Consider the following 15,855-nt stretch of genomic DNA (forward strand, 5'->3'; position numbering starts at 1 on the left):
GCAGGTCAGGTGAATTGGCCGTGCTAAATTGCCCATAGTGTTGGGTCCATTAGTTGTAGGGAAAATGGATCTGGGTGGATTACTCTTTGACGGGTCGGTGTGGACTGACTGGGCCAAAGGGCCTGTTTCCACATTGTAGGGAATCTAATCTAATCTTTGGTAGAGTTATTCTGATAACTTGTGGGGTGGTCGTGATCATATTATCTTTTTCCAGTGACACAACTAATGCTATGAACTGGTATGAGGAATTGGAGGGAGAGAAGGTCCCACAAATACTATGATAAACCTTTAGAAAATGAATATCTATCATAATAATTATTGCATTCTCAAATTCCGAGATTAGTCAGCTTCCTTAACATTGATCTGTAGAAGGCATCCTGAAGCAGTTACTCAAATATGGGTTCTGAAAATCTGAAATAAAAACAAAAAAAAATGCTGGAACTACTCAGCAGGACTGGCAGGATCTTAAAGCAGAATTCAAGTTTCAGGTTGATGATCTTTCATCCATTTTGAAGCCCTTGTCTGATGATGTCTGTTTATTCATTCTTTAAATACTGGGTAAGAATATTGGCCACTGTAAAATTTAGTACTGCAGGAATAAGTTCAGTTGTAAGTCATCACTCACACAGATTAAAGAAATGCAATATTTGTATTGAACTGAGATGCAAGAGTATAGTTAAAAATAGCCAATACCAATTTACTGTAACTAAGTTTTAATTAATTACATCTTGAAGTATTTTGCAATCTAGTTTCCAGTTGCTTACTAAAATGTGCACAAATCTATGTCATTGCATTAATTTAAATGTTAGGTAGTTAAGCACATTTTAAATACAGAATAAAACACATTTCTAAGGTTGCATAAAATAAATTAAAATTTACTCGTGATATCTACTCAATTAAAACATCCAGTCCAATGGTATCCATTTAGGTCATGTCCCAGTGGGTCTTGTGATGCATGGCTTTTGGCCTGCTGCCAAAATAATCATCTCTCAAAGCAACTCTTTGACCTCCTGAGAATTCCTCTCATTTATTGTTGGAGCAAAGATAGCTACTGGAACATAATCAAAAAATACTCATTTTGCATAAGAATCAGGAGACAAGTGAAATTATTAATGGTAATTTACACGATAATGAAGTTTTTGCTCTCACAACTTTTCTCTAGCCAAAGTATCTCTGGCATTTAGCTAAAGCAGTATTTACAAAGGATGCTGCAACACTTGGGAATAACTGGTTCTCTGCTAATTAGTACCGAAACTCCAGAATATTGAACATGTTTAAGTTCTCTGAGGGAGATGTCATAAATTTGATGCTACATAATGTGCTGTGACAGTGGTTCGTGTCCTTTTTAAAAATTCATTTTAAAAATTCATCTTAATTTTGCTTGTGCTCTTCATATATTAACAAGTTGCATTTTCCACCGATAATTATTTTGCCCTTAGAGCGTAATGCACTTCTTGTATTTTTGAAATTGGACACATTTGAATTTATAGTAATCAGTTAATGGTTTGAACCAGATATAGATCTGAATGGGTTATATTTCACATATATTCCAGCTGTATGTTTATTGTAGGAGGCTTGCATTTTACTACAGTGAGGAAATGTATCATATTCCAGCTTGCAGTGGTAGTTGCACTAGCCGGGTATTTCTAGGGCCCATCACACTCATGTCTGAGAATATCAGTCCATTGGGTTCCAAGCTTTGGTATGTTTTTAACTAATGTCAGGAATAATTGAAATTAAAATAAAAAACACTGGAAACACAGGGCAGATTTGGCAGAATCTGTGGAGAGAGAAATGGTTCCCATTTCAGTTTGATGACCTTTCATTAGAAATACTGACTAAGTGCTGAGGTCTGACCATCATATAAGGAGAAATATGTCCAGTACTTTCACCAGTCATCTGTTATGCAGTGCATTTTATGTTTTGTAAACACTGATGTAACACTGGCATTTGAATACTGTTCCTGCTTAATCTCTGACTGTGTTCGCTCCTGCACACCTCATTTTAAACTAGAAACAAAGCATAGGGTAGAAGAGAAATGTGGCATTTGAATAAACAGTGATATGACATTCATTAAGTTCAAATACATTTGCAATAGGAGATCTCCACTCAAGATGGCAAATGGTGTTCATCATAACCATTAGGATGGAAATGGATCAGTGTCAGTGAAGGGTTTAATGCACGGTAGCAATGGGCTTACCTGACTCAACCTGTGAGTCCTTATCTCATGTAAAACTTGGTCCCCTGTGACAAAAGTGGTTTTCTGATTGACACTGTGGACACAACTGGGCAGAGTGTGCAGCCAAAGGATCATTGACAATCTTCTGTTTAAATTATTTTTTCTGGTGCTAAGAGGAGTTGAAGTGTTTACACTGGGCTGCCGAAAAAAATTTGTTGGCCTCGTTCATATGTAACTCATCCCTGTTTCTTTTCTTCACTTACTTTGATGACAGCAGTGCTTGTCTCCAGTCCAGTGGGATATTCATTTACTGCCTCGATTGTGCTGACCATATAGCAAGGACGCCTTGTCTTAAAAATGGACCATTGGCACTATCTTGGAGCCAGTTGACATGCTATTAGTCAGCAACACAAATGCCAGGCAATGACCATCTCCAATAAGAGATAATCTAATCACTGCTCCTTGACATTCAACTGAACCTTCCATTATTAACATCCTTGGAGTTACCATTGAACAGAAACTCAACTGGACTCACCAGATAAACACAGTGATTATAAGAACAGGTCAGAGGCTAGGAATACTGTAGCGAGTAACTCAACTCCTGACTCCTGAAAGCCTGTCCACCATCTACAAGGCACAAGCTCAGGAGTGTGATGGAATACACCCCACTTGCCTGGATGGATGCAGCTCCAAAAACACTCAAGAAGTTTGACACCATCTAGGACAAAGTGACTTGCTTCATTTGCAGCATCTCCACAAATATCCATTCCGTCCACCACCTACGCTTAGTAGCAGCTGTAAGTATTATCCACAAGATGCACTGCAGAAATTCACCAAAGATCCTTAGACATTACCTTCTAAACCCATGATCACTTCCATCTAGAAGGACAAGGGCGGCAAAAACGTGGGAATACCACTGCCTGCAAATTCCCCTCCAAGCCAGTCACCATCCTACCTTGGAAATATGTCACCTCACCTTCATTGTCACTTGATCAAAACTCCGGGGTTCCCTCCCTAAGGGCATGTAAGTTGTAGTGGTTCAAAACAGCTCGCCACCACCATCATCTCAGGGGTAACAAGGGGTGAGCAATCAATGCCATTTTGTCAGTAATGCTCATATCAAAGGAGTGAATACAAAATAAAGCAACATTTACATTTTCAACCACAACCATTTCCCTAATTGCTCCTTTCCTGCATCCAAATTCCACAGCAACTAACAAAGGCATTCTATTCCAACAGATTTAGATCCCATTCTTCTCCATTCACATACCAACCTTTTACAAAGATTATTTTTAATTTAGTTTTTCATGGAATGTGGGTGTGGCTAGCAAAGCCAATATTTGTTGCCTATTCCTATTTAACCTTGAACTGAGTCACCTTGTTGGGCCATTTCAGAGGGCAATTTAAGAGCAAACTACATTACTGTGGGTCTAGAGTCATATATAAGCTATAGAACAGGTAAGGACTGCAGATTTCCTGAAAAGAACTTAAAAATGCAGTTAACCAGATGTACTTGTACAGCAACTGATGAGAATTGTGATAGTCATTATTACTTTATATTCCAGATTTATTATTTAAATTTAAAGTTTGCTAACTACCATGGTGAAACTTGACCCCATGTTCTCAGACCATTAGTCTGGACTTCTGGATTAGTAACATTACAACAATGCTGCCATCTCCCCCTTCTGTTTCAAATCCACCCAGTTCGTATTGATAATTGTTCTTCTTCCAAGTTAATGTAATGTTCCTCCTCAACACATTCAAGTTCATAGACTCCTCTCTACGGTTACACACACACCCACACCATTTTATTCTCCCTTTCCAACCTGATAAAAGCAAGTACTCTTCTTCCACCCTGTAGGCTGCCATTTTTCTCTTGCCCCATTGGACATCAGCAATCTCTTTATACTCTTGTCTTCAAGTTGATATTCCTTCTCCACTTCAGTTAATGTCAGCAGTTTCTCCTTTCCTTAACCACCTTTGTGTTTTTCTCTCCTTTTTTCCTTTTATTGTTGTTCACTTCCCTCTCCCTGCTCTAATTTGTTGTTATCCATTTCCACTCTTCCCTATCCATTTATGCTATCATTTTGCACCTTTTTTCTGTCCTTGTCAGTAATTTCCAACTTATCCCTTTGCTATTGCCACTTATTTTTCCCTTCCAATTTATTTTCTTGCCATTAATTTTTGCTTTCCTCTCTCCTTCATTCCTATTTTGAGAAAGCAAATCAGAGCAGGACTTATATACTTAATGGTAAGGTCCTAGGGAGTGTTGCTGAACAAAGAGAGATTGGAGTGCAAGTTAATAGCTCCTTGAAAGTAGAGTCGCAGGTAAATAGGATAGTGAAAAAGGTGTTTGGTATGCTTTCCCTTATTGGTCAAAGCATTGAGTACAGGAGTTGGGAGGTCATGTTGGGGCTGTACAGGACGTTGTCTTGGCCACTTTTGGAATATTGCACGCAATTCTGGTCCCCTTCCTATCGGAAAGATGGTGTGAAACTTGAAAGGGTTCAGAAAAGATTTACAAGGATGTTGCCAGAGTTGGAGGATTTGAGCTATAGGGAGAGGCTGAATAGGCTGGGGTTGTTTGCCCTAGAGCATTGAAGGCTGAGGGGTGACCTCATAGAGGTTTATAAAATCATGATGGGCCTGGATAGGATAAATAGACAAGGTCTTTTCCCTGGGGTGGGGGAATCCAGAACCAGAGGGCATAGATTTAGTGTGAGAGGGGAAAGATATAAAAGGGACCCAAGGGGCCACGTTTTCATGCAAAGGGTGGTGCATGTATGGACCAACCCCGACCTCAAATTTACCTGGACCGTCTCAGACTCCTCCCTCCCCTTCCTAGACCTCGCCATTTCTATCTCGAGCGACCGACTCAACACGGACATTCACTATAAAACGACCGACTCCCACAGCTACCTAGATTACACCTCCTCCCACCCGGCCCCCTGTATAAACGCCATCCCATATTCCCAATTCCTTCGCCTCCACCGCATCTGCTCCCAGGAGGACCAATTCCAATACCGAACAACCCAGATGGCCTCCTTCTTCAAAGACCACAATTTCCCCTCAGACGCAGTTGACGATGCTCTCCATCGCATCTCCTCCACTTCCCACTCCTCCGCCCTTGAACCCCGCCCCTCCATATGCCACCAGGAGAGAACCCCACTGGTCCTACCACCCCACCAACCTCCAGATACATCGTATCATCCTTCGTTATTTCCTACAAGAAATGGAAAACTTGCGCCCACACCTCCCCCCTTACTTCCCTCCAAGGCCCCAAGGGATCCTTCCACATCCGTCACAAATTCACCTACATCTCCACACACCATTTACTGCATCCACTGCACCCAATGTGGCCTCCTCCTCTACACTGGGAAGACAGGCCGCCTACTTGCGGAACATTTCAGAGAACACCTCTGGGACACCCACACCAATCAACCCAACCACCCCATGGCTGAACATTTTAACTCCCCCTCCCACTCCGCCAAAGATATGCAGGTCCTTGGCCTCCTCCATCGCCAGACCATGGCAACATGACGCCTGGAGGAAGAGCGCCTCATCTTCTGCCTAGGAACCCTCCAACCACAAGGGATGAATGCAGATTTCTCCAGCTTCCTCATTTCCCCTCACCCAACTTATCTCAGTCCCAACCCTCGGACTCAGCACCACCTTCTTGACCTGCAATCTTCTTCCCGACTTCTCGCCCTCTCTGGCCTATCACTCTCACCTTAACCTCCTTCCACCTCTCGCATTCCCAATGCCCCTCCCCCAAGTCCGTCCTCCCTACCTTTTATCTTATCCCGCTTGGCAGACCTTCCTCATTCCTGAAGAAGGGCTTATGCCCGAAACGTTGGTTCTCCTTGGATGCTGCCTGACCTGCTGCGCTTTTCCAGCAACACATTTTTCAGCTCTGATCTCCAGCATCTGCAGTCCTCACTTTCTACTTTGAGAAATATGTGCCAAGAGCTGGCAAATGTGACTAGGTTACGTTGGGATATCTGGTCGGCATGGACAAGTTGGATCAGAAGGGTCTGCTTCCGTGCTGTACATCTCCATGACTCTTTGACTATCTACCTTTTTCCATTGGCACCCCACTGCTAATGAAGTGATTCCAACCACTTTGTAACTTAGGTGTGAATTCCTGTTTCCACATGAATTCCCACCTCATATGGTAGCAGTTAGAATCGCTTCCATAAACACCATTACTTGGGAATGAGTGTCACTGATGTTCATTAGTAAATGCTGCCACCTCAACAGGGCCTGCAAAATGCTGGCTCATGTGAAATTGATGATTGCTGTGTGTGATATTGGATTGTTCCCAATAACCTTTTAAAAAAAAGCTGTTGCAACTTGCAGAAATATACCTTTTGTCGCAATAAGTGTACAAATCTCAAAGTAAAAAGATGACATTTGTTTTGCACTACCCTGGCTGTAGCAAGTTTGTTTTACTCTGTGTATGACTGCTTAATGGAGTGTATAAAGGTATTAGAGCATTGTATCATGAAGGAGGAAGTTGTTGTCAAGTTGCATAAATTATTTATATTGAAATTATTTGAGAAAGCAACCCACTTCCAAGACCTTTCTTATCATCAAATATGAAATATTCAAACATTAAAAGGTGAATTGATGCCAGTGCTTTTAGATTAGATTACTTTACAGTGTGGAAACAGGCCATTCGGCCCAACAAGTCCACACCGACCCGCCAAAGCGCACCCACCCAGACCCATTCCCCTACATTTATCCCTGCACCTAACACTACAGGCAATTTAGCATGGCCAATTCACCTAATCTGCACTTTTTTGGAGTGTGGGAGGAAACCGGAGCACCCGGAGGAAACCCACGCAGACACAGGGAGAATGTGCAAACTCCACACAGTCAGTCGCCTGAGGTGGGAAGTGAACCCAGGTCTCTGCGCTGTGAGGCAGCAGTGCTAACCACTGTGGCACTGTGCCGCCCTACCGTGCTTATTTATCATGTCATTTCTGTGATTGTTGACTTTTTTGCACCTTTTAAAGAAATGCATAAATCTACAAATGAGAGTATTGGGATGGGAATTCGAGCACAATTAAGAGGTTTTTATAACTCAGTTAGAATAATCTTAAAACAAGTTATGAAACTTATCTGGTAAAAGATGGAAGAATTTAATTGTGACATTCTTTGTGTCCTCTTTCATTGTGCTTTCCGGGGGACACTGATAGGGTGTGGTTCCATTTTTTCCCTCTTCTAAGTAAATACTCATGTTCCCACTGGAGATAATTGCATGTCACCAGCCTATTCAATTTAGAAATGCATATGGGGCAAACAGGAAGAATTGGCTTTCATACATGCCCCAATTTTTAGCCAGTGTCCACATAGTGCAGCTCAGGGGGCATCATGGGTTGGGAACTAAAAGCAGGAACCATGGGTTGTTTTTCTCTTTTGGGCAAGGGGTCTTGCTGAAACAATCTATAAATCGCAATGATATTACAAGCCAAGAATCTAACTTGGAAATCTTTTGAATTGTATGGTCTTGTTGCACAATTATTTTGCTCAATGTTTGATTGAGGGAAGGTGGCAGAAACTGTGGGCAGAATTTCCCCCATACCTTGGAATGGCATGGACAATTGTGAGAAAGTTGGGAAAATACAGCAAGAATGAAGAAAATCAGGTTCCCAGCATTGAAAAACACATTTATGATTTACCTCCTAATTTTTACATGACATGTTCTGAATGTCATTAATGAGAGGTGACTACCTTGTTTCCAAACGTTTGCATCTGATTAATAGCTAAGCTTGCCTCATCTCTATACAGCTTCCAATTCTCCCCTTATTCACTGAGAAACTGCATGCACCAATTCCTGATATGAAAGTCAAACGGGTTGCCTGGCACCATAGCTCGCTGCTTACTTCTCCGGGCCTTCTATAGCTGCAGCTTCACTATCATTTCCCTGCAAGCTATAGAAGGGAAACTGAACACTGTCCTCTTCCACCTTTCCGCCACACAAATGGCATTGCCAAATTACTAGCTTCACCAATCATCATGTCCATTTCAGTACTTTAGGACTTCAGTATGGAACTCAAGGATAATTATGCCTTGCATGCTTCTGCCAGGTTGCTTTCACACACAGACATGTACACATCTCAAGCATGTACACATAATCCCTCTTATGGCACTTAGCTTACTTTCTTCGCACTCATTTACTTTACCCTGGTTTCAAGGCTGCCAGATTCTATTGCTTGCATTACTACGTAGTATATAGGCTCGTCAGGCATAATTTACAGGATGCCCTCTTCAGTCACTGCAATACCATTTAGTTCAGAGGAGAGGCAGGCATCTTTTTATGGTTCTGATCCATAAAAGCCAAAGGGGTAGATACGTGATCGATTAAGTTCAACCTCGAAAAATGTGAAGTGATTCATTTTGGAAGTCAGAGTCATAGAGATATACAGCATGGAAACAGACCTTTCGGTCCAACCCGTCCATGCTGATCAGATATCCCAACCCAATCTAGTCCCACCTGCCAGACCCGGCCCATATTCCTCCAAATCCTTCCTATTCACATTCCCATCCAAAATCTTTTTAAATGTTGCAATTGTACCAGCCTCCACCACTTTCTCTGGGAGCTCATTCCATACATGTACCACTCTCTGAGTGAAAACATTGCCCATCAGGTCTTTTTTATATCTTTCCCCTCTCACCCTAACCCTAACCCTCTAGTTCTGGACTCCCCGACCCCAGGGAAAACCTTTGTCTATTTACCCGATCCATTCCCCTCATAATTTTGTAAACCTTTATAAGATCACCCCTCAGCCTCCGACTCTCCAGGGAAAACAGCCCCAGCCTGTTCAGGCTCTCCCTATAACTCAAATTCTCCAACCCAGGCAACATCCTTATAAATCTTTTCTGAACCCTTTCAAGTTTCACAACATTTTTCTGATAGGAAGGAAATCAGAATTGCACACAATATTCCAACAATGGCGTGACCAATGTCCTGTACAGCCGCAACATGACCTCCCAACTCCTGTACTCAATACTCTGACCGATAAAGGAAAGCATACCAAACACCGCCTTCACTATCCTATCTACCTGCAACTCCACTTTCAAGGAGCTATGAACCTGCACTCCAAGGTCTCTTTGTTCAGCAACACTCCCTAGGACCTTACCATCAAGTGTATAAGTACTGCTAAGATTTGCTTTCCCAAAATGCAGCACCTCACATTTATCTGAATTAAACTCCATCTACCACTTCTTAGCCCATTGGCCCATCTGGTCAAGATCCTGTTGTAATTGGAGGTAACCTTCTTTGCTGTCCACTACACCTCCAATTTTGGTGTCATCTGCAAACTATTTGCAGATTTGAATGCAGTCAAATTTGAATGCAGGTTACAGGGTTAAAGGCAGGATTCTTAGCAGTGTGGAAGAGCAACATCTTGGGTTCCATGTCCATTGATCCCTCAAAGTTGCCACCTAAGTTGATAGGGTTGTTCAGAAGATGTATGGTGTGTTGCTTTCATTAGCAGGAGGAATAGACTTTAAGAGCTGTGAGTTTATGCTGCAGTTCCATAAAGCCCTTGTTAGACCACACTTGGAATATTGTGTTCAGTTCTGGTCATCTCATTATGGGAAGGATGTAGAAGCTTTAGAGAGGGTGCAGAGGAGATTTACCAGGATACTGCCTGGATTGTAGGGCATGATTTTTGAAGAAAGATTGAGGGAGCTCGGGCTTTTCTTGATGGAGTGAAGAAGGACGAGAGGTGACTTGACAGAGGTGTACAAGATGACGAGAGGCATAGATAGAGTGGATAGCCAGAGACTTTTTCCATTGGCGGAAATGGCTGTCATGAGGGGGCATAATTTTAAGGTGATCGGAGGAAGTTTTGGGGAGATGTCAAAGGCTGGTTCTTTACACAGAGAGTGATGGATGCGTGGAATGCATTGCCAGCGGTGGTGGTAGAGTCAAATACATTAGGGACATTTAAGCCACTCTTGGATAAACACATGGATGATAGAGAAATGAAGGGTATGTAGGTTAGTTTGATCTTAGAGTAGGATAAAAGGTCGGCACAACAACAAGGGCCAGTACTGTTATATGTTCTAGCCATGGGAAACACAGGGTTACGGGGATAGAGTAGTGGGGGTGAGATGCAGTTCAGAGGGTCAGTGTGGACTTGATGGCCGAATGGCCTACTTCTACACTGTAGGGATTCTGTGATTTTATCTAACACCATTCACAAATCATTCTAATCTTTGCCTAATCTCACATGGATCAAATCCTGTCTACACATCACCATAGAATCCTTGAATCCCTACAATGTGGAAATAGGCCCTTCGGCCCAACAAGTTCACACTGACTGTCTGCAGAGTAAGTATTCCACTACCCTATTACTCTTCATTTCCTCTGACTAATGCAGCTAGCCTACACATCCCTGAACACTAGGAGCAATTTAGCATCACCAATTCACCTGACCTGCACATCTTTGGACTGTGGGAGGAAACTGGAGCACCCGGTGGAAGCTCGCGCAGACACAGGGAAAATGTACAGACTCCACACAGACAGTCGCCCAAGGCTGGAATTGCACCCAAGTCCCTGGCGCTGTAAGGCAGCAGTGCTCACCACTGTACCACCATGCTGCCCCATTGCAGCATGTTTAAAATTCTCATTCTTATTGAAGCCTCTCAAAAGTCTTATCCCTCCTAGCCTCCTTAAAACTTACTGCTTGGACCATGTGAATAGTGACTTTTTCCAAATGTTTCCTTCTTTGGCTAACTGTAAATGTTGATCTGTATGCACTCCTGTAAGCCAGCAGGGATGTTTTGAGGTGTTAAAGACTCTATAAAATGCAAGTTGTTGGTGGGAAATGTACCAGTTTGCTGGGATTTTAATAAATGGGAGTCTGGCAATTATACAAAAGTTATAAACTATATTGAATGTTTTGGGATTATGTTTCATTAATCAACTGTTGCAGCGTGGAGGTCTACATCCTCTGATAATTAATACCAAAACACCAAGAGAAGCTCGCCTCACCTTGTAATCCGATAAAGAAGTGTGACAAGTGCATAATCTTCCTCTCAATCTGTTATAAATGAATACTTAAATGAAGTGAAATAGTTTCACTGACTCTACAATCACAAATAACAATTTATTTATCTAACTGCAACTGTGAACAGATTAACAAAACAACTAACAATCTGAGCAATTCCTCTCTAACTGCCTACTTCAGAATAAAACAAGATTCTAATAGGATGCTGTTCAAATAAATACAAGTTCCATTTATATAACAAAACAATAAAATTTAGTCTCTCAAAGTTCACTCTGAACGTGTGTTCCAGAATGTTCCACTGTCCCTCCAGTCTTCTGCTGTTAGGAATGTTCCCTCTGTAATTTCTTCTGTTCTGAATGCTTGTTTCCATTTAATTCTAGTGTAAGGAATATTACTGGAGAATGCTATGTACCTTTATGAATAGATGGAGTTTTTTTTAGAGAGTGTGGAAAATTCATGTGTGAGCAAGATGTTTTTCTTTGTGCTCTCACTTCACATGGCAGTTGGCTTTCTCTAAATTTTCAAAATACCAGCATCTTTCTACCCTTGATGACCTATTAATTTCTTTACAATCAGATTGCTTCCAGATAGTTAAAACCATCAGGTTTAAATGTGATAGGTTTTCAGTATCTAAGGGTTTGGTTTAAATTAATTGGTTGATTCAAGCTTGTTGCCAAAACAACAAAAAAAAAGCCTAAGGTTTTCTAATCACACAGCCAATTATTATATGTTTCCATTTTAGAACTGTCTGTGCATCTACAGCTGCTTGCAGGCACATTTTTTTTAGAATCTCCAAGCTTTGAAAATCACTCTATCTGTTAAAGGGACCACATACCCTGTTCTCCTATCATTTAAACAATAATTTAATCTCTAGCTTCCAGCCTCCCACTTCATGCTCAACTTTGTAACATCAACGTACTTTGAAATATCTATCTTTTATACTACATTGAACAGAGTGTTTTAGACAAAGAGAACCAAAGTAGTTGACAAGGCAATAGCAAGCATGTTGATCCTGCGTGGGAAACACCGTGCGTGTGGATCCAGGTAGCTTCATTGGGTTTTTTTAAAGTATTTGAACTGTTCCCTTTTGTACCTAAGTGAACCAAATCCATCCAATTGCATTAACTTTTGATCCAGCTCAATTCTTCCTTCACCATATAATCAAACTCCATCCTCCCTTATTGGATTCTCTCAGTTCCCATACAGTGGTTTGGTTAGACGAGCCTCTCTACCCTGCTGGTGTACTGTAATGAGAGCCACAGAATAGATTGGGCCTCTTGATAAATGGTACCAACTTCAAAGCGTTGCTGTTGATCAAAGAGTTTTGTTAACACAGTATTTATCAGTCACTGGCATGTAGACTGATGGGATCAGACATAAAAAGGTAGCAAGGAATCAGATGGAAGTGAAATAAGGAGAAAGAGATGGGAAAGCAGAAAATCACGGTTACTGGTAGGAACTTCAGGAGGGAAAGGTTGAAGGTTATCCTTTTTGCTGTGTCAAGTTTATACTGAGTGGCCCATTGACAGTATCAAAGGAAATACATATAAAAGAGCATGATAAGAATCTGCAATCAAGTTGACTGCATAGCACTTTCGTCTGCTTGAAAGTACTTGTGCTCCAACTGAGAAAATAGAGGGTAGCTTTAAATCATGTCATCCAGATGTAAAACTGACAATCCATCAAAATTGATGATAATAGAATTTGGGATGTACCTAGAACAGGTGTTTGAGTTATAACACTCCGTTTTCTGCCTGGTCGACATGTTGGAATAACAATCCAGTTGAAAATGAGAGCGAACTTATCTGAGGAGATCTGGACTGTGCTCAAGTATGATGTGCTTTTCCCAGACAGTCACTTCTGACACTCATTGTGTAGGTTGTAAGAGTGACCACTCGAGTGAGAGTGCTATGTTTTTGTGAAATTACATCACTGCAAGAGGCAGAACCTTTAAGGAGAAGAACAAATGATGGCAAAAAAATGGCCAAAAAAGAGACATCAAAGAAATACAAATATGTGTAATGTACTGCATTTTAGTAAGTATCGCTTTTGAGTTAAAATTGTCTCAAACACCACACATTTTCCTTTAATCTTTGCTTATTTCTGGTTTTCAGATTGTTGACTGCATTCTCCCACCCTTGATATCCTTGGTGCTTAGTCAGAATGGTAAGTATTTGCCAGTAAAGAAGAAGCACAATAGTGATTAAAATTTTCATCAATTCTGTCTTTTGTTTTTCATTTCTTTTGTAGAACTATGTTAACCCCTTCATGTTTATGGATTCTTTTTTAAGCGGAGTGGCGGATCTTCAGCCTGAGGTTACTATCAGAAACCATGTCTCTTGTGGCAAACCATGAGGCAATGTTAGGAGAGAAAGGGGAGAATCTTATGAATAACAGCAAATTGCTGACTCTTTTCCAGGAATCACTGCTCCCTCAGTAAGTCAATACATCATTTTGGAATTTATCTTGTCTAATCACGTGAAATGTCCATAGTTATTAAAAAGCCCTTACCTTCAAATGCTGTATTTTAGAATCATTGAAGATTCGAGCCATGAAGAGGAAATTTCAAATTCCTATGTCTTTTGCTTTAAATAACTGAAGAGAACAGCTTAAAGGCAGTGATGTTTATTTCAAGTATTTCTTTTCTCAACAAATAAAATTATAAACTCACTTCAACTGTCATTTTAGTACGATATATATTTTAGTAAGATTGTCAGTGTATATATACTGACAATCTTTCTTTCTGTTATGTTGGTTTGCTGGCATTAATTATGCAGAAATTTGTTTTATCAGACAGGTTGGAGTGAAAACAGTAGAAGGTGCAGTTTTTAATTTTTTGGTGAACTGTGTAATTGCTCCATTATGAGTTGGGAAATGGCTGTGTAAGGAAATGTTGTGATCATAACGTGATCAGACCAATAGATCAGAATTAAGGTCCTCAAGCCAAATATGAATCGCAACGGATTTGGCTACATTAGTGCCATTTTGGTCTCCAAGTCAGAGCATTGAGGCCTGGGATTCTCCTGATTTGTGTAGTGGGAGTAGGGACTTTTCATGGCTCACTGCTCCCACCTCAAAAGAAATTTATCTGAATAGCAGGATCTTTGCTCCAGGGGAGCAGGTATAGAATGTAGTCAGGTTGATCACTTATGAACCCTTCCTACTTCCATGGCCATTTCAAATAGAAGCAGAACAAATGATGGGAAAAAAATATATCAACATATTTGGACCCTGCAAGCTCCCGGCATCCAGTGTTACAAGTGGTACTCCAGTGTTACAAGTGAACTCTAGCATGAATGAAAACAGCATGATCAGGAGGCCTATTTGTATCATCAGGCTGGCACATTATCCTCTTAGACAACTTCTTTGTTCCTGTGGAGAAGTATTGTACTTATTTATGAAGAAAAAACCGGTTTCAGACCTCTTCCATGTCCCAGCCAGGATACAAGTCCGGTAGCATGATTGAGATTACTTTATCCTTCATAATATAGTAACAAACTTGTTTAAAGTAATATATTAGACCACAGACATACGAGAGATGGGAAATCATTGTAATAAATACAGCCTACGAGGAGGGATTCTGCCCATCCAATTTTTTTAAAACAGCCATATTTCAGCAAAGAGGAAGGATAGGAGGATGAGCGTGCTGATTTTCAAAATGCTTATGACCTTTTTAAAAATTTCAGGTATGATCAGATTTTGATGGAACCTGATCCAGTGCCACTATATGCCTTGAAGTTGCTTGTTATCCTGACGGATCATAGTCCAATTTTCATCAGGTATGCTCTAATTAAATGGGAGAATTCTTCAGGTTATGATATGTAACGCATCATAAACACGTCAGTGAATACTTTTTGCTTATTATTTCTCTAGAAGTACTGATCAAAGGAAATCTACATGAATGCATTAAGTTAAAAATCACACAACACCAGGTTATGGTCCAACAGGTTTATTTGGAAGTACTAGTTTTCAAGGTGCTGCCTCTTCATCAGGTGGTTGTGGAACATGACCATATGACACAGGATTTATAGTAAAAGGGTTACAGTGTCATGAAGTTGTAATGATATATTAAACAACTTTAGTTAAAAATCGCACGACACCAGGTTATAGTTCTTAAACAAATTTAGATGGATAGACAACTGGTTGGGCAATAGGAGACAGAGAGTATTGGTGGACGAGAGCTTCTCGAAATGGAGACCTGTGTGCAATATTGTCCTACAGGGATCCGTGCTTGAACCACTGTTGTTTGTGATATATATAAATGATTTGGAGGAAGGTGTACGTTGCCTCATTAGCAAGTTTGCAGATGACACTAAGATTGGTGGAGTAGCAAACAGTGAAGGGGACTCTCAGGGAATACAGCAGAATATAGATAGATTGGAGAGTTAGGCAGAGAAATGGCAGATGGAGTTCGATCCAGACAAATGCAAGGTGATTCATATTGGAAGATGCAATTCCAGAGCAAACTAGACAGTAAATGGAAAAGCCTTGGGGAAAATTGATGTATAATCTGGGTGTTCAGTTCCATTGTTACCTGAAGGTGGCAACACAGGTCAGTAGAGTGGTCAAGAAGGCATACGGCATGCTTTCCTTCATCGGACAGGGTGTTGAGTACCAGAGCTGGCAGATCATGTTACAATTAAGAGTTTGGTT

The 15,855-nt window shown here is 40.9% G+C and overlaps 1 protein-coding gene across 21 annotated transcripts in view; it reads left to right on the plus strand.

The window, feature by feature from the left end:
- Positions 1-15,855, plus strand: part of ulk4 (unc-51 like kinase 4) — a 497,483-nt gene that overhangs the window by 261,263 nt on the left and 220,365 nt on the right. For all 21 annotated transcript variants that reach the window (XR_006315934.1, XR_006315935.1, XM_043719550.1 and 18 more), the window contains 3 exons: positions 13,317-13,368; positions 13,494-13,638; positions 14,889-14,981. Coding sequence is in view for 19 of the 21 variants with exons in the window: in XM_043719550.1 (XP_043575485.1) it covers positions 13,317-13,368; positions 13,494-13,638; positions 14,889-14,981 (290 nt within the window). In the remaining 2 variants the exon portion in view is untranslated. The remainder of the gene's footprint in view (positions 1-13,316; positions 13,369-13,493; positions 13,639-14,888; positions 14,982-15,855) is intronic.

Source organism: Chiloscyllium plagiosum, chromosome 29, assembly GCF_004010195.1.
Source record: "Chiloscyllium plagiosum isolate BGI_BamShark_2017 chromosome 29, ASM401019v2, whole genome shotgun sequence".
NCBI lineage: Eukaryota > Metazoa > Chordata > Chondrichthyes > Orectolobiformes > Hemiscylliidae > Chiloscyllium > Chiloscyllium plagiosum.